Consider the following 23203-nt stretch of genomic DNA (forward strand, 5'->3'; position numbering starts at 1 on the left):
GAACTGAAAACTGCAAAATTCCTGTGCGGAACATGTGATCCAAATGGGCCCAAGGTTTTGGGTAGGAACCTTGTCAATTTTGCCCACTGGAAACTTACTAGTTGCGAGTGCTATGTGTACATTGTGTCGGTAATGGAGCGTTCCATGGATTAAGCGTTATGAGAGCCGCATCGACCTGATCTTGTATGGAAGAAGAATATAATCAGTATTCAGGAAAAGGGCCGGTTTAAAGCCGTTATTCGTGGACTTGAGTTGCTTCGCGTGGAAACGAAGGGAAGAACAGGCTGCCATGCATGTACTAATGTTGCAAGTTGCGACGTGATGTTTGGTCGGCCATTTATGCCGGCTGACGCAAAATTCCAGGCCTCGAAACGGAAAAGACAGTAAGATTACGATTCAGTTAGTGTTCGCTTGTAGTCAGTCGTTGCTCAGTGCTGTGATCACCGTGTAGTTGCACATTGGGAGATTGTCAATTACCGCGCAGTGATAAGATATGGAATCGGACAGGATGTACAGCCACACTTGAATATTTCAAAACGTAGTCTGATACGTCAGACTTTGTCTAGGTTCATTGACTGCGCCAGAGCCTGAATCCCACCAGATCCATGCGACATAGACGGACCAGCGGTTGAATTCATAAAAAAAAAAAGAAAAAAAAAAGAGAGGAAGTTCCAAGCATTCACAGCCGCGCAAGAAACTGAATCCCCGCTAGCGCACCGTCCGATGCAAATTTAAAAAGTCTTACCACAACATCATATATTGTTTCACATAATATATGAGGCACGAATCCCTTTTACTCCTCTAGTGTTCGCTAGCCCTCGAGCGCAGCTAGCACACTATTAAGGAGCTTAAGACCCTAAGGTTCTAATCAATCTCTCAGAAAAATCGTATGAATAATATTTTATATCCTAGAAAAATCAAGTCCCACATGTTAAATCACGATCTTCAACATCCAAACAACTAAAAAAAATAAACTATAGCATGCAACAAGCCAATTACATTTCTTCAACATCAATAACACTCTATTGCAACATATAAAAAAAACATCCCATCTATAGTTATAGGATAATCCAAATCTATTATGCAACATTTATAAAATGCTAGTGCAACATCAAAACATCGTTTATGCAACATCCATAAAATGATTTACTGCAACAAATCGAAACACCTATTGCGACAAAAATCAAATGATACAATAAATTCAAAAACATACTGCAACAAATCAAAACCACATACCACAACAAAGTGATTTGTTGCGGTCTAACTTTGGGCGAGGAAGCCATTTGGAAAAAATGACGAAAAGAGAGGTGGAGCCGATGGATAAGAGAGCCCCGTGCGAAACGTCCAATATTTTTACATGTAGAACGCAGGCAAATAATATTAGTATTAATTCAGCAATATCCATTACATATCCATTTGAATCCTAGCAGTATGAGTTACCAGACGTCGGTTTATTGAGTATTGGGGAAGATAGAAATTTCGGGTCTAATGTCTTAGATAACGATGACGAGGTGCAGTCATGCCATTAGATGCATCAACAACGTCTGAACAAATCCTCCACCGTCGGAGCGTTCGGGTAGGAGCATTACCGAACTGAATAACATTTGAGCCCACTCCGGCCCACTACAGAGAACCCAGGCCCAACCAAAAAATGGGGAGCTTCTCAGCTTAAGCTTGAATCGAAAATCCTTGGGCTCAAATATGGCCCAAAATCTAAAACACACCCAAGGGACTATGAGCGCAATCGGCTTCCCAGAATGCATGATGACGAACTGAAGAAACCGAACAGTTGATGGGGCCTGAGATAGTTTAGTCTCCGGTGAAGGGAAGATAAGTTCTTCGTATCCTATGTCGCTAGCTTCAGCTCATCGGTGTCGGATGCGGCGGAAGACCCGGCAGAGGAAGAAGATGGCAGGAAGTCCCTAGTTATCCTTTTTTACAATTTTCAGTTGTTATTTGGGGGTGAATGTAAAATTGGTTAGTATCTGCACGTTACATGAATGAAATTCCTTCCCCTTAAAAAAAAGACCACCCAAAGAAAAACAAAACTGTATCTGTATGTGTAAAAAAACCTGAATCTGTACGGCTGTATGTGCAGAAGCTGTTGAATCATTGGACTCGTGGCAGACCCCAACCGGACGCGCGCCCGTATGGCTGCGTGTGCAGCAGCTACCGTTTGCGTTGCATCCGCGCCACGCCTCCTGTTCCAAGTCGCCCCACGCGCCAGACGTGCCCCCGCTCCCTCTCCACGTCGGTTGAACAGAGCGGCAGACATGCAGGAGCAGGACGCCACCGATCGAGCCGCCGAGACGAGATGGCGGCGGGCGGGGCCGGCGGTGGTGCCGCGGCGCGTGGTGGCCTCGTCTGCGTGACGGGCGGGAGTGGCTTCATCGGCTCGTGGCTCGTCCGCGGCTACACCGTCCACGCCACCGTCAAGAACCTCCGTGCGTAACATGCTCCCTTCTCTCTATCCGTAGCGCATCAAATTCGTTTTCATGCATGCATGCACTCAGTACACCGAGTTAGTCGAGTAGGAGCAAGATTTCAAAGTTCTTGACGGTTCTTTCTTGCAGAGGATGATGGCGAGACGAAGCACATGCAGGCACTGGGCGGCGCGGACACGCGGGTCCGGCTGTTCCAGATGGACCTCCTCGACCCTGCCTCCTTACGGCCCGTGGTCGAGGGCGCCCGCGGTGTCTGCCACATCGCGTCCCCTGTGGCCGGAGGGGGAGTAGGGCTGCCGGCTGCACTACCTATCGAGAGGAGAGAATCGGTGGAGGGAGAGAACAGAGAAGAGAGTGGGGTCTTGTTCAGCAGAGGGGATCGAAGAACAAAAATCGGAATAGCCTTCTTCTACCTCCAGCCGGAACCTCCCTTTGTTGCTTCTCCTCCGATCCCCAACTTTCCTGCTCACCCCTAGTTCCCCTTCTTCTTCCAGCTCTTAGAGCTTCTTCCTTCTCTGGATGTACCCTTTTATCTGTATTAGACCTTGACCTCACAGTACACTATCTGTTGGAGTGATTTGGCGTTGATCAATGACTCGTTCGTGTGTTGATTGGATTGTTGATCGCCCGGGATCGTGATAATTGGTATTAGAACCGTTCGATCTGAGGGTTCGCGTTATGGAAAAGGTGTTTGAAGATCCGTGTGATGCGTTGTTGGAGCAATTAGAGGAGCAAGGTCAGATTCTGGACCGGTTGAGCAAGGTCGTGGCCGGGTTGACTGTTGACAACGACATTATGAGCTACCGGACTCGTGAAGCCGAAGGTGGAGAAGGAGGAGCCCGAGCCGCAAATCGAAGTCGTGTGGTGATGCTACCGAGTCTGCTTCTCCCGCCAACGCACCTGCATCTGCTGCTGTCAACACTGCTGTTGTTGCCAGGGACACCACGCCACGTCAACCACTGTAGCTGCTTTCTCATCCAAGTCTGTCCCCCTCCTCGCTAGGGACGCCACCGCCATCAACACCGACACCGTGGTCTGTGTCGACAACCCCCAGTAGCCGCGTCACGCTCAACCACCACCACATCGACATCGACATCACGCTCTGCGGCTTCAACCTCGACGACGTCCACTTCGACCTGCTCATGGAGTGCCTCGCGTGGATTCCCGGCAGCATCTTGGCACCCTCGTCGCACAAGCTTCCCCTGGATGACGCAATTCCGCTCAGCGTCGATCAGGTCGCGCTCGGTGACCGCCTGGAGTGGCTCAACAGGAGAGGGTCCTACATCCTTGTCGGCTCGGACCCCGGCCCCGGCGTCTTTTTCGTCGCTCAGTCGCTCAAGGACGCCTCGCCCGCGCTGAGCCCATTCCCTGGAGCCGCAATGGGAATATGGGATTTGGCGTTAGCTCGTCGACGTTCGGTTCTGTGGCTACAACGACCACCCACCACCACAGCCACAGGCCCACCAACCACTCGACGCCGCCTGGCCTTCCCCTGGGATGCTTCATCTTCGACACCGGCGGTAGTGTCAACTTCTACGACGACGACGTGACCTCTCTGGGTAACAATGACATCACCATCTACATCCACGACGCCAAGTGCTTCGGTGTCATTCTCCTCCAACTGCACCTTTGCGACTTTGGCGGTGATGAGCATCTGTGTCGGCTGCGATCGGAAGCTAGGGTAGTTGTTGAGGCCGTTGCCCGGCGACGAGACGTCCTTGCGGTCGTCCTCGCGGTAGATGGCCTTGTCCTACCGCAGCAGCCACGCCACGTCGCCGAACTCATGGAGGACGCCCCACACGACCAGTTTCTCTGTCATGTCCGACTTGTCGCATGCACAACAAGCCCAACAACGGTCACCTCGGCCCCGCAGTGGTGCCCAACAGGCTTGCCTTCGTGCTACGGGTGCACACCCACATCCTCAACCTCGAGGACGCGCTCACTGTCCACTACACCGTCCAAGGCTGCAACCGTGATGTTGTCAAGGTGATCCTCGAGCTCGGTGCAATCGATGTCAACTCTCGCACTAGGTCGACGGGGAAAACACCCCTGCACCTGGTGGTGGAGATCATCTTCCCCGGCACGGTGTTCGTCCTCCTCGATCGCCACGTCGACCCAAACGCTAGGACGCTCGACGGCGTCACCCCGCTCGACATGCTTGGCAGCCTCAGCTCCGAGTTCCTATGCAAGGGCGCCATGCTAAGGCTGACGCACATCGAGCCCAACAAGCTTAGGATATGCCTGGTGCTTGTGCAATCCGCTGTCAAGGTGACCACGCGCGACGAGGGTACGCACGGCGCCGGTGGCGATGCTGGGGAAAGCGACGGTGGCACCCACCTCCACAGGCAGACGGCCGCAAATCGTTCGATGGTATGCTTCAACCACCTCTTCCTGGAGTTCATCAAGGTCTGCCTCAGCTCAAGGATATTCCGAAGCTGGAAGGACTCTATTTTTGTTCTGGGGACAACAAAAGCTCATTTACCCTAGGCAGAGGATCTTAAACTGCTTCCAACGGAGAATGGCCATGGTTCTCCATGGAATGGAGTCAAGCAGCACCCATTTGTTCCAAAGGATTGGTGGGTTGAAGATCTGACGGATCTCGGCAGTGATTCCTATGAACAAGTCATAACAGCAATCAAAGTCGAGGGTATGGTGCCCAAAGAGGGCAATCTAGGCTTACACGTACAAGAGGCTTCCGTTGTTGAACAAGCTACTGAAGGCAACAAATTTGCTGAAATGTAGAGTGAAGCTATTGCCTGAATGGTCTTGCGTGTGGATGAGGATCCATTTGGAGTCTGGGAAAGTGCTACCGGCAGTGGCCATGATCAGTGTGCTGCAGATATTAGTCCATTGGAGTCTGGTGCTAGGGAGGCCTCAACAACCAAAACCACTTCCTGGGAAAGAATTCAGGAGCGGCACATCGGTGACACTTGAAGGCACAGGCGACACATGGATGTGTGCAACTGGAGGGCAATGTGTAACAGCGTTTCTGCAAGAGAAGGGTGTCCCTGAACTTGCCTCAGGAAGGACACTCGAAGAAGCTGTGGAGGATTTTATGTCCGGGCTGGACTCTTCACAAGATCTCGATAGGCAAAACCTCAAGGAGCAAAGTTCCAATGTCAGGGAGCTAGCATTGATGCACATGGTCAATCAAGACAAACTAGTGAAGAGATCTCCCTTGACATGGTTGCTCAATTGCTCAGTTGAGAAGATGGCGTACCAAGGTGACCTAATCTCTTTTAATCTTGTACTGATTTTGGGTGGTGATGCGCAGCTGAAGTGTGGGGTGGAGGTGGCTATCTGTTACAGCTTGCTGTTACTGCTCCTCTTTGGAATGATCTGGCTACCATGATCCACAGGGATTCTGCACATATGATTAAAAATAGTGAACCTGAAGCCACCAGCGAGGACACTGCTCCGATTGTGCCCTGTGGCCTTATTGCTTGGAGCTTGCTTAACTGCACTTATGCGTTTTCTGTCAACAAGATGTCCAGAGATAAGTAGAGGGATCACTACAATAATGACAATAGAAAACAGCATGAACTTATAATTGCTCCTATATAGAAATTACATAGAAGTATAATGCTAACAGAGTTCAAGTGCACTACTTTTGGAGAACTAAAAAACCGCATAAAAGAATAAGTAAATCTGCATTTTGACTTTGACCAAACTACTTCAATATTTCATAAAATGCTTTTTGCATATATACATAAAGGCGCCTCTCTGATTTTAAAATTACACGGGAGTGTAAAAATGATATCATTTAGTACATATCTAACTACATGATTTCAAAGGACATTACCTAAATCCAAAAGAAAAAACACAATTAAAAACATTATCTGCAACATGGGAAGCTCACACAATAATGCATGGCCAATATATACATATATGGGAGAAACGGAAAAAATGCAGATGACAGTGGTTCAAAAAATAAAAAAACAAATTAAATGCAAAAATTTGACATGCCTCGCATTCATTGAAATATCCCATCTCCATCAACAAAGAAGTGATTATGCGTAAACATAAAAATGACTCTTCAGCCAGGTTAGAAAAATTAGTAGGATCAACGATGAAATTAATTGCCTGAACCTAAGCATGCAAAAGGTATCAATACTAGCAGTAAGTTATCCTTTACTAAATGCCTTTCATCATCACAAGTGCAGATATGCATTTCACATCGCAAGATTGATGTGGATCAAGCACCTAAACGAGAAAGGTAAAACATGACTGATAAAACAATGAACAATCACATGACTCCACATGGGATTCCACAATGCCATATTTACTGGAAGGTGGAAGCATCAGTTCATCTCAATGCACAGCAGAGGTCACAACTGTTATCTTCTCATTAATCAAGTATGCTATGCAACTATGAGATGAAAGCAAGTAACATGCTTCTGCCCACATTATTAACATCGATTCATTTACAAAGCTTCAATCATAAGTCATTATTTTCCTCACTGCAGAAAGAATATTTTCGAAAGGAATTATCATGCAAAGCTGCTTTTAAAAAGGACCAGAAGGAAATATACTGGAAAACACTGAGCCTCCGGTTGTAATACGACTCCGGCAGCGTTAGCCATACCTCGAGCTGCATCTTCTGATTCGGCAACACTAGCACAAACGCAACCGGGCTAGGCTTGGTGTAATCAAAATTCAGGGTCTCTGTCACCTGAACAGGCTCCTCCACGATTCTTCCCACCAAGAGCCCCCCTCCTAGGAACACCCTAATCAGCAGCGCACACAGAACCACACGGACGTACACGGCCCGGAGCGACCCTCACACCAGAGTCTCGTCGTCGACGGCGGTGACGGTGGAGGTGGCAGCGGAGGCCGAGGGGGAAGGGGAGAGGACGGGTTTGGGCTGCTTTAGACTTTTGCCGCGACGCGGGTGGAGGCAGAGGGTGAAGGAGGAGGGGTGTGTGGAGGGGGAGGGGAAGGGAGTGAGTCGAGGGCATCGAAGAAGGTGTTGAAGGAGGAGCAGGAGGCGGCGGCGGAGGGTTCATCGGTGTCCATCGGCGACAGATCGGTGGGCGGTGGTGGGATGAATGGTCGTGGTGGTACGGAATGGGGACGAGGAGGTCGCGGTGTAGAAGCATTGGGGAGGAGGAGGATTCGTGGAGAGGGAGGAACTGTGGTCGGTGGGAGAAGACGGGTGGGTATTTTCGGTTACCACCTTGCGGTTTGGAGTTATTTGTTTTCGTTTTCTCAAATAACAGTCGTGCAGATCGACGGATACACAGTAAACGGTGGATCGCATGTGGGTGCTGATCGACGAACACAGAAAGAAGTCTTTACCCTCTATTTTAGAATTATTTTTATTATAATATATTAATCTTAATTAAATATATATTTTAAATATAACTTAAGAAATATCAAATGTATTGCTCATAACTATAAATTGTACCCCATATTGGTATTATGATTTATCACTTAAATATTTTTAAATTTTATTTGTTCTTTGCCTCCCTTAAAATTTTGATCAAGCTCTATCGCTGAAGGCACACTTCTTATTGCAAATTTTACGCCGATTGATTTGACTGAAATGAAATATTGTTAAACATTCTCTTGAAAATTCCACGGAGCACAAACAAACCTGTATTATTTCAACAAGACATGCTCCACAGGACCCTTCGGAAAATACATTGGAATGTCTAGCATCGACATGCAAAAAGTAGCCAAATAAAGGAAACAGTTCGAACTAAACTAATTAATCCAGCTCGCTACCTCCGCTGAAACTAGCCTCCCCGACTCCGCAGTGCCCACACGGCCGCACCCGCACCCGCACCTCCTTCCCCGGCCACGGCATCCGCCGCCTTCGATCTCACTCATTTCCCCGCAACTCCCGTTCCGCGCTCCCAAACCAGAGGAGGAATGGCCATCTCCTCCGCCCTCTCCTTCCTCTCCGATCGCAGGCGCCCCATCGTCGTCGCCGTCACCCTTTTCATCCTGATCTCCTCTCTCTTCCTAGTCTTCAGCCCTGCCCCGTCCGCGCTCCCGTTCTTCTCCTCCCCTTCCTCCCACCTCTCCTCCTCCTCCTCCCCCATCGCCGCCTCGGCGCCTCCCCGAACCGCAGTTCCCGTTCCCGTCTCCGCCGACGCATCTCCGCCCGAAACGCCAAACACCATCGCGTCCGACGGGGTCAGCAACGGCACCGCCGGCCCGCCTCGGTCAGACACCACTGCAGCTGCCGGTGACGTTGCGGCCGACGTGCCCCAACCAGATCACGGCACGCCCCCTGCTGCTGCCGAAGCGACTGGATCGGCAGGCAACAATGAGACCGCCGCCGGCGTCTCGGGCGAACGAGATGGGGAGCGGCAGGACGGCGACGGCGGGGGTGTTGAGGAGCGGGTGGAGGTGCCGTCGTGGGAGCTGTGCGAGGTGGGGAAGGGGGTGGAGGCCGCGGACTACATCCCCTGCCTGGACAACGTGAAGGCGATCAAGGCGCTCAAGTCGCTGCGGCACATGGAGCACCGGGAGCGCCACTGCCCCATGGCGCCGAGGCCGAGGTGCCTTGTGCCGCTGCCCCCGAGGTACCGGCGTCCGGTGCCGTGGCCGCGCAGCCGTGACATGGTGAGGACGCCTGCTTGCCTTCTTCGGTAAGCGAGGAAGCGGTTTTAACTGTTGTTTGTTTATTCCCCAATGGTTGAGTAGCGGTAGTAGCAAATTAATTTATGCTCCTATGCTCTGATTAAGAGGCACTTTTGTAGTAAGATCCAAATGAGCATATGTTTTAACGTTCTCGAAACTGAATAACAGGCAGACGGGTCTGGAAAGGGCAGTAGAAAACTCTGTCCGAGACATCTAGATCTTGGATGCAGCTATGCCCACCTTGTTAGACTGCACATAAAGGGTGTTGCCAGGTTGGGAATTGTGTGCATCCATGTGGTAACATATGGAGAAGCAAACTTCTTTTATCCATTTTGGCAAAGGACCCTTGGGCACATGGCTGTGTTGTATGGATATTGTCTATTAGGTGATAATATGACAGCATGGATGCCGATTTCCCCTTTCTGTAAATACAGACTTCATCACATACCTCTAATGCTCAAACTTGCAATGTCGCTGGTGTATGCTTTATATTTATCTTGGTTGAACATTCAGTAAAATATACCATTGCTGACCACCTTCAATATCATCTTCCACTTGCAAATTTCAGATTTGGTATAACAATGTTCCTCACCCAAAGCTAGTGGAATACAAGAAGGATCAGAACTGGGTTAGGAAGTCTGGTAACTATTTTGTTTTCCCTGGAGGTGGAACTCAATTTAAAGCTGGTGTGACTGCATACATTCGATTCATTGAACAGGTAGATATTACTTGTTCGCATATCTAATTTCGAATTTATGATGATCAATTTATTTATGCTTTTTGGTGATGTTGCTTCTCTGTAAGATAATTTCACTGTCTATTTTTGTTTTAATGACATGTTTGTAAGATTAACATTTAAGACCTCGCGGGTCAAAAGAAAAGGTGTACTTGTATTCCTAGGAGAATCGTTATAAGTTGGGAATTATTCTCACCTAAACATTACCAATACGATGCTGCCCCTTGTTTTATCTGTCATAACTCATGATTTGCAGTCATAATGGTTTAATAGATCATGCCAAACATTCAATGGGGAACCCATACAAGAACTGTCCTGGATGTTGGATGTGGCGTTGCTAGCTTTGGTGGATACTTGCTTGACAGGAATGTCATTACCATGTCTCTTGCACCCAAAGATGAGCATGAAGCTCAGATACAGTTTGCACTAGAGCGTGGGATTCCGGCAATTTTGGCAGTGATTGGAACACAAAAGCTCCCTTTCCCCGATAATTCATTTGATGTGATCCACTGTGCAAGGTGTAGGGTCCACTGGTATGCTGACGGCAAGTACTTTGGACCACTGCTATATTCTCTTGCAGTTCTTCTCTTTATTATATTCAAAATAATATGATTCACTTATTTGTACACTATTTTAAGGTAACGTGTGTGATATGCATAGTTAAGGTTATAATACGTGGGGAATACAGGTGGAAAACCATTGTTGGAGCTCAATAGGGTACTAAGACCTGGAGGATATTACATCTGGTCTGCAACACCTGTCTATCGTCGAGACCAAAGAGATACAGATGACTGGAATGGTTTGTGTGAACTATCTTTCCACATCATTTGTTTTTTCATCAACACAAATTTTCATTGTAGTGTTAGTATCTCAAACAAAACTATGCACCTTTGAGAGATTATGGAGTGTTAACAAAGTTTCATGCACAAGGTTTTATTGTGATTTGATGCCCCAATATATTAGCACCACATGTTGGACATACATAAAATGTGATTCCCAGTTTCAGTTCATATTTAGTCATGTCGGTGTGCAACATAGCTGACCAATTAATCTAACAAAAAATGAGGCCATTGTTCTTAATGGCTACAGGACATGTGGTTATTATTGTATATGACTTGTGCTAGGTGGTTATACTTTTTTTTTTTTTTGAGGAAACTAAGTGGTCATACTTAAAAACTTCAGGCCTTTTTCCACTACATTTGATAAAATAGGTGTACGTTTCTACCTTATTTACTTGTCCTTGGGTCTGCAACCCTTGTTTGTTTTACAAATCTTTTGTATGATTCGGTAGATAATAATATCTCATTGCTGATTGGAATTGTGTTCCATTGCTGGCAGCGATGGTTACTCTGACCAAATCGATCTGCTGGAGGACAGTGGTGAAATCTAGGGATATTAATAAGATCGGAGTTGTTATATACCAAAAGCCGACATCAGATTCTTGCTACCTTGAGAGAAAAATTAACGAACCACCTCTGTGTTCCGAGAGTGATGGACCACGTTCTCCTTGGTACATGTTCTTGACCTGTCTTTTCCTTTCTTTTATTGTGCACACTGTTCACTGGTGATCTGTGCCAGTCTTAGATAGCCACCAGTGGCTAGGATCACTCATCACTCTATCTGGGCAATTGCTGCCTGAGTGATCAAGTCAATTATGATTTTTGCAATCCTGAAGTACTCGTGTGTCCTGGATAATGATGCATAGGCTTCGGAGGGAATTTATGTTATGATCTTCATTCATGTCATACATGTTAATCTTCTTACATTTTTCTTCTTCAGGTATACACCTCTCGATAGTTGCCTTTTACCTGCTGTTTCGAGTTCAGGTGGAGGAAACAGTTGGCCCATTTCCTGGCCTGAAAGACTTAACATGATACATTCAACTACATCTAACAACTCTTCTACTCAGTTTCCTCAAGAAAAAATTGATTCTGATACAGACCACTGGAAGAACCTTGTTTCAGAAGTATATCTCAATGAATTTGCTGTTAATTGGTCTAGTGTTCGCAATGTTATGGACATGAATTCTGGTTTTGGAGGGTAAGAGAAAATTGATTTTATCTCTTTATGCAATTCAAGGCAGACTAATAGATTGTTCCAAGTGTCATGGCAGTATGTCTTTTAACTTTCTAACTTTTACTTGATCTGCTTGATTCCCATGAATTTATTTGCCTTCCTATTTTACTGAACTCTATTAGACTATTAGTTGGTATGTGTCGGACAGTCAGAATTGGTAATGTGTAAATTTACTGGAACTATGGCTTTTTATCATTCTTTCTGGCATTGTTTTTGAAGAGATTTTTAGCAATCGACTTTCACAATCCTTGGCTCGAACATTTCTAATGCTTAATGGAGAGTATTGCCAGGTCCCCTTTAAAAGGTGAATGCCTGTGAGTGCTTTTGTAGTCTTGGATTAGTTGGAGGCTACCTCATTAAAATCAAGGATCAAACTTTATTCAGTGGACATAAATCTGCTTGCATGATTCTTATTGCCAATATTACATTCTTACCTTTTGTTTCAAAATTCAAACTAGGTGCTTCATTCATGCTGAGATGTTGATTAAATTTTTTCCTTAAACCAGATTTGCAGCATCACTCATTCATCAATCTTTATGGGTTATGAATGTTGTACCTTTTGATCAACCAGATACCTTGCCCATCATTTTTAAAAGAGGTTTGATTGGGGTATATCATGACTGGTGTGAATCTTTTAATACATACCCACGGACCTACGATCTTCTTCACATGAGTTATCTTCTTGGGGGCCTCACAAATAGGTAAACGAGATTGTCTTTGATTCTTGAAGAACTCTTCTGTTTACATTCTGAGATTCTTCTATCAGAGCTCTAGCACGAGCAAGATTTACAATATGTCTTTGTATTTAGGTGCCATATCATTGAATTAGCAGCGGAAATTGACAGAATACTTAGACCTGGAAGATGGTTTGTGCTGCACGACACTATAGAAGTGATAAGAAAGATGGACCCAGTTTTTCGGTCCTTGCATTACAAGACTACAATTGTCAAACAGCAATTTCTTGTCGCCACTAAGGGTTTCTGGCGCCCTGGCAGTACAGGTTCTCAGTCATGATGGCTCCTGGTTCTCCTTCAGATGGTGTCATGGACTCATGGGGTACACCAAAGTTGTCTCGATTCATTTGATTCTTCTTATAGCATAGAGCTATAGATGATTAGATGACACACTGGCGCCATATCAAGGGTGAGTTTCAGAATCCCATAATTCTTTCCAGTTTATTTGCATTTAGCGAATTGTGATTGGGTTGGGATTAAGGTTTTTTTTGTCACTTGAATCGGAGAACTTATGGGTATAGCAATTCCAATAGGTTAGTGCCAACAAGTCTGTTGGTGGATTCTGGAAGCATTTCTTGTGAGATAGATCATCAATATTTTGTATAATTAGCAATGATTTTTTTCACGCCTTCTTGCAAATTAACCAGCACTAGCTTCGAATTGTTTTTTTCCTGTTCCTCGAATTCCTTGTTTGGTTGTCTGTAGACTATGTGGAATATGAATTTTTGTTTAATTCATTTTTTTTCTGCGCACTGAAGATCTTGTGTCGATGGAGTTTTTCTTTTTCCAAAAGGAAAAAAAAAGAATACCGTGCAGCAATGGGTTTGAAAGCGGATTTGAATCCGCTGGGAGGACGTGACATTACTTTGACATTGAAATGGTAGAGCGGATTTGGGACGTGCCTCTTGTGCTCTGCGACTGTGTCTTTCAGGTTTGCTACTGCGCCGACTGCTTCACCGCTTTAGTAGTCTTGGCCGCAGCGAGCAGAGCGCCACCTGACTCTGCCATGCCGACCCGGTCGAGCTTCCGCCTCCGCGAGAACAAATGCCTATTCAATTCGAACTGATGTACATGCACAGGCCGTTTTCATGTGAACGGAACCGATGGCCTGACCGTGACCGGCTGAGGTGAGAAATGTCCCGGCCCGACAGATAGATCGCTTCGGCAGTGGGGGTTTGGAGCGCCCGTGCCTGTCGATCGGTGCCTGGCCCCTCGGTGGAGATCACACACGGCCGGGGGCCGGGGGCCCTGATTGCCGCCGGCCCAACATCTGGTTGATCACCTGGCCGGCCGTGTAAACGAGCGGTGCGGACTGCGCATCGGTAGACGATGCAACGGTCTCACTCGCTCTTACGTACACATACGTTCCAGCTGACGCCTAAGAGTACCTAGCTGTCTAGGGCTTAAGCACGTACGTATATATACGGTGTATGCATATGTCTGATGCCAATATGCCATGCCTCATACATAGAGTACTCCTGGTCTCCTGCTGGTGCGTACTAGCATGCATGTAGCTCTTCTTTGTTGCTACCAGCCAGCAGTTTCGCTGTAGCTCTGAACATGCTGATCATCACATGCGTTCCAGCTGTAGCAAGGTACTCCCGTACGAGGACTTCGGACAGGACCCATCACTTGTAGTTTTCTGTATCCAGTGCCTGTTAATTGTCAAAAATTAAAACTAAGTTTGAGTTAACTTTGACTAAACATCGTGCAAGGCTCCATCAACTAACTTTATATTTGGTAAAATGGTTATACATGTTTGTTATAACTTAAATAATGTTGGACATTATTTTTATTTGTTATATTGTTGTAACAGCTGTAATACTTATCTAATTAATCTGCACCATTAATATCTGCCCTCACTAACATAGGCAGTGTCGATCCATTTCCTTTTTACATGAAATAATTTCTTGCATTTCATTCTTAAGGAGCTAACGTGGGAATTCCAGCCTCTAGGAAGACTTACCTTAACCAGACCTATTGTTTATACTTATATAGAGTAGTCCTTCAAATTTATATGTTACTTTTGACCTGATAATGTATAAATGTACTTTATGCAGTTGTATTTGTTAATATGTATTCACTCGAGTATAGTTAATGTAGCTAACCTATTACAAGAGTAGATCGGATCTAGTCTAACCTAGAGCTAAAGTCGACGAGTTTTTTCTATATCAAGGTCCTAATGTTTGCCTTGAGTAGCCGCAAAAAAAACCCCTTCGGGAGATCTAGGTCCTCACCTTATATAGGAGTATTGTACCATCTCTTATCCATTCGAAATTCATAGGAAGTCCTTCTTGTCGTCTAAGTAGATAAACATGTTATACATACTAGTCTTCTCGAGTTGGTTAAGTAATCAAGAACTTCCTAGTATACACCTTCTAGATTCCGAGAGTATTCGACACCGCAGATTTAGTTCTGTAATATCTGGAGTTGTCAAGTATACAGCCGGCACATTCTGTCCGTATATGATATACTTCTTATATGTATATATCTATAGTTAGATATTCGACATGCTTCAACAAAAACAAAAAATATTCCTGTACACTTTTCTCAGGAACAAACCATTCCTATGGACTTGTTCTCCTTTTCTGATGCTTATATCTTTTCTATGAACCATTTGTGTGTAACGCTGATATATTCGTCCAGTTATGTAGGCTTAAAGTGATCCGTACATGCATGTTGTCAAAGAGCCACAGAATGTGAGTAAAATAATAAGAAATAAGAAATCGAACATATCTCAATCCACCGCCCCTTTATTCCTCAAATATTGAGTGCTCGGTGTGTTGTGCCCTGAGGGAAGGATCATGCTACCTTACGAAGTTTGATTGAACTTTGTACTAATGGTTATCCTATACATATAATAAATTAAATATATCTAGTACTATGGCAGAATAATATTTCGACTTTCTTGCATCAAGTGCAGCATGTTTAATTTCAAATTGCACATGGTATGCAGCATAGCCTATCAAAATCTTGATTTTCCACACGACGGCCTGAACATCTGTTAGGCTAACTCCAACAGAGCTTTCAAATTTGCAAATTCCAGCATTACAGTACTTTGCGGTACTGTAGCACGGGAAATTATCTCATCAGAGTCGTACGAGTACTGTTTATAGAGGCTGACGGAAAACACCGCGGGGGCACTGTATCAACACTGTAGCAGTTTTGTAGACAGAGGTGTCAGTGGATCCGGACGGAGGAAAAGAGTAAGCAGAAGTTAAGAAATAAGATAGCTGTTGGAGATAAAAAAAAAGATGTTGTAATAGTATTTTAAAGATTAAAATTTAAGATAACTATTGGAGATGACTTTATGACACAAAATCCATTAGGGATGCAATTCTGCCAGGCATTTTCTGTCAGTGCTACTGGTCATGGTTTTGAAGGAATGTCTAATCGAGAGAAGTACTTGCCGCATCAATGGGGAGGTTGCAGCGGTCAACCGTCCCGAGAAGTAAAAAAAGGAAGAACTTCCGTGCTACACCATGGATAATATCTTAAACATTTAATGATTATGTCACATACTTTCTTTATCTTAAAATAAATGATATTTTAGTCTCTTCTACAATATTTAAAATATATGATGTTCTACAATTTTAAGCTAATTTTAGCCGAAGTTTTCTAATCTTATCTATGCATTAAGAATTTTTTTCCTAATATAAATGTTATTTTTTATGCAATTAATAATATTAAATGAATGTAACATTATTATTTTATCTTTTATCTTAATACTTGTGCTCAATTCTAAAATACCATTTATTTTAAGATGGAGGGAGTGGGATTTATGGTAAGGTAGTAGAAAATTAAAGAAGAGAGATAATGAGCCAAGCAAATCATGAAGGTAGTGCCTATGTTCCATGAATGAAGGTAGGGTCTCTAGAAAGACATAAATCCTATATTCCATGAAACAAACAAATCAATAGGAAGCAATAGAAAATTAAATATAGGCTCATGTTTTGAGATACGGAAGAAACTATATCAGAGAGCTAATTTCTGCACTAGTGTCTGTGATGTGGAAGTACATACACATCCCTCTATGACATTTCAATTGGGAGTGACCTAACACGCCGGGTGTTTCTTTTTAGTGCAAAATCAATTTTTCCTTAATTAAAAGCTAGTACATTCCTAATTAATGGCTAGGATTTCGAACCTTAAGGGATGGTCAGATATTCTCGACGGTTAGCTTATGCTGTCAAGGAATAATTTTCGCTGGTGATGAACGTAGGCCCTGTCAGGACAAAAAAATTGGTCCTGGAAAATCCAATTCTTGGTCGTGAGGAGGGATAGACATAGTATATATGCCTCACTAGCTACTAGAGGAGATATATATAAAACAGGAGCGACGCCGGATAGAGTGCACAGTATACCATCCCAGTTGCATGGTTATTTCGACCCACATATATCGTGGAACTGGATTAAAAGTTTGTATCAGTGTCTTAATCTGAGGATTACTAATGGAAATACCCGCTTGTTGAACTACACTTATTAATAAATAGGTATACGGTGCGATATTTTTATAATAATGTTATGTGTGGTTCTTCTCACTATAGTCAAACAATTTTGTCAAGCAGCAGAATAGTACATCAAATACAGTGATACAATTCAGTTTAGTTTTTGCCTAAGGTTTGCTGCTCATAAAAACTCAAGTACTAGTCAACAGGAGCTGAGATCCAACCAAAACTGTTTGCAGTTTGTTTTCCTGCACCCATCAGGGCGCGCCATCGATAAAGAACCACCCGACGATATGGAGATGATTGTGTGGCCTGGCTTGTACGTCTGTCGGTCTGTGTATACACACAGCACGAGTACAGTAGACTCCCTGGTTCCTAACCACACACGCATGTTTTAAAATGGCAACACAATCATCGTTGATGAAGAATCCAACGATATCTGTCTGTTCCTGATACTCGACCCATTTTTATTAGATTAGATTAGTAGAAGATCCAACCAAAACAGTTTGCAGGTTGTTTTCCTGCACCCATCAGGGCGCGCCATCGATAAAGAGCCACCCGACGATATGGAGATGATTGTGGCCTGGTTTGTACGTCTGTGTATACACACAGCACGTTGTACAGTACACTCCCTGGTTCCTAACCACACACGCATGTTTTAAAATGGCAACACAATCATCATTGATGAAGAATCCAATGATGTATGTCTGTTCCTGATACTCGATCGACCCATTTTTATATTATATTAGATTAGTAGAAGATCGCTTCTATCAGACATTGGACGAGCTGAAATGGGGGCCTGTTACATGATTGCATGTAGTACTGAGTTATTACAAACTCACAGTAAATTGCAAGAAAATTAAGATTCCAACAACACTAGCAGTGGTTAAGCCTTTGTCTTGCCCAATATGGTGCAAGCCTGGTAGGAGTATAGTATTCGTCTATATGTGCAATAATTTCAGACAAGACCTGACATTTGAGACTTGAAAGGCAGCCAGCAAGAGCACGGAGCGCCTGTGATCGACCAGGACCAGGAGGAGGAGGTCGCTGGTGGCTAGCTGCAATGCAACTGCAATGGGTCCGGACTCCGGACGCGCGCGGCGGAGCAAAAGCGACGCATGGCGCCGACGCGAAAAGAGACGGTGATGGCAGGCAGGCGGGCAGCCAAGTTGCGGCCGGGCATGCATGGGCAGCACAGCTCGCTACAGTTCACGCACGCGCGCCAGGTGTTGGGGCCTTGGGGGCGAGGCCCGGGGCCATGCAGCAATGGACAGGATCACAGGACACGGAGAGAAGCAGCGGCTCGTCAGCTTTCCCTTTTGCTACCAGGCCAACTGTGGACGTGAGCAAGCCTCGCTTGGCCCACCACTCTTTGTTGAGAAAGCGAGCGAGAAAGGCTAGCTAAGGTAAAACCGAGGGTAACCACTGTTCATCTTCTTCCTCGATCTCTGAAGGCAAGCACTTAGTCAGAGTGGCCACACGGAAAACAAAAAAAAATGCTCATCACATGCCAGGAAAGAAAGATGTTTCGAAGCAAAATTAAACACTGTGTGTGGCCAACAAGGGTACGTGTCACTAGATGGTTAATTAAGCTCTAGCGAGACGCAGTGATTTATCCGTCTTATATGGGAGCGAGTGCTAACTTAAGAGAAATAGAAAAATGAAGAAAAAATACGAAGGAGAGAGAGAAATGAAGATCCATCATTCAATTACGTAGAGCTAGCGAGAGGACTGATATTAAGAGAGAGACAGAAAGAAATACGGAGTAAGAGATCGAGAGGACGCTTGGCAAAGGACCGGAGTGAGTACCACGCCCACTGCCACTGGCAAGGGGCAGTGGCCATGCAGATCAAGGACGAACGGATCAAGGAGTACGCGCGTGAGAAAGAGATGGCGGCAGTGTGACAGTGAATGAGTGCGAGAGAGTCCGGTTGGAAGAGTGCACGTGTGAGAGGCTCAGTGCGTGCGCGGCGCGCCTGATGCCGTGCCATGGGCCTTGCACTCTCCGTGCATGCATCCGTAGTCCACAGTCCCATCCAGTCTGCCGGCCGGGGACCAGTGCAGAGATCTCCTCCTCCCCACGCCCTTTTCTATTTAAGGCCCCTCGCGCGTGCATGCCTAGCCCTATCCGCCTCTCTCTTTCTCCCTCCCGCCATTACAAACCGCAAGAGCTAGCTGACGACAATTGCATGCACCTCTGGTCTGCTGCGTCTCTCTGCCTAGTTTGTGCGTGAGCATGCACATGGAAAATGGGAGTTGGTCAAATGGAGGACAGAGAGATAGGCCGGCATCTGTAGCACCCGTCAGGGGCGTGCGCCATGTGTGCCAGGGAGGGAGGGAGCACCACCATCAATGCCGGCCTCTTGTGACTGTATCCCTCCCCATTTGCACAGTTCATCCAGTAGAAACGCCACTCATTCAGTGCCGCAAATTCAGCAATAAACCACAAACCACACAAGAAATGCTTGCGAAAAGATAAACAAGTATATGTGCTTTGAGTGCATAATAGTATATGGATCGGAAATGCAAAGCTACAACTAGATAGATTAGTTGTGCTAATATAAATAACAGCAAGTTTGCGATGAGAGGAACCAAAAAGGCTTGGGAGATTGAGCTGAAATATTAGAAAGCTAGGAAGCCATTAACATGGCCTCAAATCTTCATTTCTTTACCAAAGATATAATATGTATCAGATCATGAATGCGCAGTTGCGACGATTAATCTGCCCACTTCCCCCTTCAGCTAGCTCCAACTTCTAGCCATATACTGACCTGATGAATCAGGAAAAAAAAAAGGGACTCCAAAAACAAGCTACAAAGGATGAAATGAACAAAGAAAGGAGCAACGACAAAGCATAGCAAAAGCTTAAATTTTTCGATATGAATAGACAAGAGAAAGAAATTACGATAATTAAACAAGATCTGCAGGTCTACTGTACTCAAGAGGTTCCTGGTGCAGTGCCACTGCCTCCAGCTTGATCGGTGGACGCAGCTGCAGCGCCTCTGCTGCTCCCGGACACGCCGCCTGGGGCGGCGGCAGCAGCAGCGGACGAGCTCGAAGGCTCGGCGGCCGCTGCGTCCTGCGCGCGCTTGCGCTTCTTCTTCTCGTACGGGATGCCGCGCGCCTTGGCCTGGGAGTCGCGCACCTCGCGGAGGTAGATCCGCACGGCGCGCGCAGCGAAGGGGTTGGACTCGGGCGTGCCGCCGCTCTCCTCGTACGCCGCGCGCAGACGGCCGATGAGCGCGTCGAGTGACCCCCACGCCTGCCGCAGCGGGCACGGGCATGGCCCAGGAGGGGCGGGCTGGCCGTAGTACGCGCACCCCTGGGCGTGCACCTTGGTCTTGCCGAACTGGTCCAGGTACCTGAGGAACTCGATCACGTGAGCGCCGCTGCACCGCGCCAGCGTCAGCGGCGGCCGGTGGTTCCGCAGGTACTGCAGGAACGTGTTCCAGTCCCTCCGCTTCTGCGACACGTACCTGCTCAGCTGCGCCGGCCGCTGCGGCGCCATGGCCGGTGCGCCGCCGCCACCTCCTCCTCCTAGCCCTGCGGCCGACGACGGGCTGGGCCCGGATGGATCCATGCAAGTGGGATAGTTACCGACCAAGCGAGCGAGCAAGAAGCAACTGCGAGCTAGCTCGTAGCGATCGAGCGTTCGATCACGCTGAGTGGACGCGCACCGGGGCGGGGGTGCGGTAAAGCAGAGATCTTGGGGCCGCGACGGGGTGGATCGAGATGGGACGTTGGAAAGGGAGGGGGAGCGGAGTCGGAGAGCGACGGGGAGCCGGGGAGATGAATGTTACTGCAGCGAGCGGACTGGTGAGGCCGATGGGAGCTACGTTGGCCGTTCACCTGGGTGGCCCACCCCCCGTGCCGGAAGGATCCGCATGTACGTACGTACACAGCACGTACGTGTCTCGTGTATTATACGCAGTGACCATGCCAAGTGTAAGCTCAGCTAGGGATCCATATAACTGCAAATACGAAGCTGACGAACCTGCGGTCATGCGGATCAGCCCTTCCCAGACTTGACAGCTTGCTTTTGGCGGTATGCTTTTCAAAGAGGAATTTTGTGTGCCTAGTTCATTCGAGATGTGCCACTGTGGTAATGTTCCAAACGCAAAATTATGGTTAGAACTATTTTTGTTTACTTATCTATCAAATTTGCGTCTATCGTATTTGGTTTGGAAGACTTGCTTTGAGATTCATTGGAGCATGCTTGTAGTCTTGGCAGACCTGGTTGCTCTGTCTTTTCTCCTTGACTCTGCTCTGAAAGTCTGAACTGGTCTTTATAAATACTTCATTGGAGCACTACTGCAAAAACACTAGGTCTAAATTTTCACACAAAAGATGTATAGATAGCCTCAAATAATTCCATCGTCATGCTTTGTGTTTAAGCTGGAGTTACTGTTACTAGCTCCATGCAAAATGCAAGTACTCTTGCTTACAAATTAAGGTCCTGGGCTGCAGCCTGCAGGTTTTGACGGCCTAATTGCTCACGAAACAACGATCCCCTTCCAGCCTCGTTAAGCACCATCTTTGCTTCGGCGGTGGAGAAACACAGCGCAGGGCGTGTAGTGTAGATGCATCGATTGGAGCGGGGGCAGACAGGCGCGCAGCGGTGGGCACGCGGCGCATCAGAGTTTGACCCAGTGCCGGGCGGCACCAATCGAACTGCTGCCTGCCTGAGACCGACGCTCCTGCCGCGGGGTAACCTGATGATGATGGCCGCCGTGCCGAGCCCAAGTGCGTTGGTCTGACACGCTGCGCATGTTCATCAACATGGCCTTCGACGCGCGGAGCAAGTGATGTGAAGCGGACAGGAGACTGGAGTGTTGCGGATAGGTGTGCGTGCTCCACTGCTCCTATTTGCTTGGAGGTGGACTGAGTTCAGGCCCAACCATAAAACTAAGGCCCAGACATGGCCCGGCATGATCTTCCTGAGGCCCTTAAACCTGCAAACTTCTATTCGAGCTGAAAACGTTTCATGAGTTCACACACTTTTTGCCGAAAGATCGAAGGGGTTTTACAACGTTAAAATTTCAAAATCGAGCCGTTCAGAAAAAAAAAACTCAAATTCGCGGATGCTATCGCGAATTTCACATGTGCTCTCGTGCACACGCGTAAGCACCGTTGGATTTGAAAGGTCACGCGACCAACTGGACCTTTTTATTTTTTAACCCTATTTAATCTTATATTTAATCATTAGCCCGTTCCGGACTACAGTTTCAACAAGTACCCCTTTGTCATGTTAGCCCGCGTAGCGTGACCCGAACTTAAGGTGGTAATGGACCGGATTAGGTCGGGACATCACAGATTTCAGATCTAGCATGAGCGGATTTGAGTGTAGCAATTGTCCAGTGGGGCTATCGGGTTGGAGCCCCTATCCGAGTCGTATTCGAGACTTATTTTGCACCCACGGGTGCCTCCACGAGCCTCGAAATCCCAAGGCTCATTAGTCCATTCCTATGTTCAGCCTATTCAGCCTTTCCCACGTGCATGATTGGTGCTTCTTACATCGGCGAGGACCTCACCCGGTCACCACAACAAAAGCCATCCGTCCCACCGGCGAGTATTCTGTTGTAGGCCTATTCGTCCCACATGCGGTGTGCTCTGAAGCAAGCGTTGCACAGCCGTGACCTCGCCGTCCTGCCTCCCACAGTCCCACATGCCCTACGGCCTGGCGCGACCCTGACGTCCCGTCGGTGAGGGAGAGCGCGATGGAAAGCCGTGTCAGTCCCCACTCCTCAGATTCAGTCGGTGGCCGCGACGGGACCCGAGGGCGGCGGCCGCCACAATGGCAGATGCTCGATAATGAGGGAGAAGGAGTGCCTATGGTTAGGTTTCATGTCCCCCACTCGGGTCTCAGATCCCTGCCAAGGCCGAGGGCGGGGGTGGATTTACACTCGATCTGATTTTTGGATCCGAGTCGGGTTTAGTGTTTAGTGTTTTGGGTCAGATGCGTTCTTACTCCACCTGAGTCTGATTCGAGTTGTTACCACCCCTAAACACATTGTTGGCATGACATGGTGTGCCATGTCGGAGAGGTTGGCCGAGAAGAATCATAAGTGGCATGATAGAAAGGACTAAATCTATCAGTTAAACCATCCATGCTATGCTGACTTCTCACATAATCCCAATATATCCATTTTTGTTCAAAGATTTTCTTATTCAGAA

General features: G+C 46.7%; 3 protein-coding genes across 4 annotated transcripts; 2 read left to right on the forward strand and 1 right to left on the reverse strand.

The window, feature by feature from the left end:
• The first annotated feature begins 2256 nt into the window (after positions 1-2256).
• LOC133923700 (cinnamoyl-CoA reductase 1-like) lies at positions 2257-3052 on the forward strand. The gene is made up of 2 exons (XM_062368988.1): positions 2257-2444; positions 2574-3052. The coding sequence occupies exons 1-2, from the start codon at positions 2315-2317 to the stop codon at positions 2918-2920; spliced, it is 477 nt and encodes a 158-aa protein (XP_062224972.1). The 5' UTR covers positions 2257-2314; the 3' UTR covers positions 2921-3052.
• Positions 3053-8148: 5096 nt separating this feature from the next.
• LOC133923711 (probable methyltransferase PMT23) lies at positions 8149-13333 on the forward strand. The gene is made up of 8 exons (XM_062368996.1): positions 8149-9017; positions 9604-9753; positions 10045-10315; positions 10460-10570; positions 11110-11281; positions 11551-11811; positions 12354-12548; positions 12657-13333. The coding sequence occupies exons 1-8, from the start codon at positions 8319-8321 to the stop codon at positions 12859-12861; spliced, it is 2064 nt and encodes a 687-aa protein (XP_062224980.1). The 5' UTR covers positions 8149-8318; the 3' UTR covers positions 12862-13333.
• A 6331-nt stretch (positions 13334-19664) lies between these two features.
• LOC133890250 (protein G1-like7) lies at positions 19665-20946 on the reverse strand. 2 transcript variants are annotated; one of them, XM_062330689.1, is made up of 2 exons: positions 20506-20946; positions 19665-20391 (listed from the first exon to the last, which is right to left on the reverse strand). In XM_062330689.1, the coding sequence occupies exons 1-2, from the start codon at positions 20607-20609 to the stop codon at positions 19968-19970; spliced, it is 528 nt and encodes a 175-aa protein (XP_062186673.1). In that variant the 5' UTR covers positions 20610-20946; the 3' UTR covers positions 19665-19967. The 2 variants fall into 2 exon arrangements, with proteins under 2 accessions (XP_062186673.1, XP_062186669.1); XM_062330685.1 differs by having other exon boundaries at positions 19665-20946.
• Positions 20947-23203: the final 2257 nt, after the last annotated feature.

The sequence above is a fragment of the Phragmites australis genome, chromosome 1, assembly GCF_958298935.1.
Source record: "Phragmites australis chromosome 1, lpPhrAust1.1, whole genome shotgun sequence".
NCBI lineage: Eukaryota > Viridiplantae > Streptophyta > Magnoliopsida > Poales > Poaceae > Phragmites > Phragmites australis.

Bases quoted from the DNA above. Each gene is read 5' to 3' on its own strand.
- LOC133923711 (XM_062368996.1), top strand. From the start codon at position 8,319: ATGGCCATCTCCTCCGCCCTCTCCTTCCTCTCCGATCGCAGGCGCCCC. The intron at 11,282-11,550 runs GTACATGTTCTT...TTTCTTCTTCAG, and splicing joins GATGGACCACGTTCTCCTTG to GTATACACCTCTCGATAGTT. The intron at 11,812-12,353 runs GTAAGAGAAAAT...TCCTTAAACCAG, and splicing joins ATGAATTCTGGTTTTGGAGG to ATTTGCAGCATCACTCATTC.
- LOC133890250 (XM_062330685.1), bottom strand. From the start codon at position 20,609: ATGGATCCATCCGGGCCCAGCCCGTCGTCGGCCGCAGGGCTAGGAGGA.
- LOC133923700 (XM_062368988.1), top strand. From the start codon at position 2,315: ATGGCGGCGGGCGGGGCCGGCGGTGGTGCCGCGGCGCGTGGTGGCCTC. The intron at 2,445-2,573 runs GTGCGTAACATG...TCTTTCTTGCAG, and splicing joins CGCCACCGTCAAGAACCTCC to AGGATGATGGCGAGACGAAG.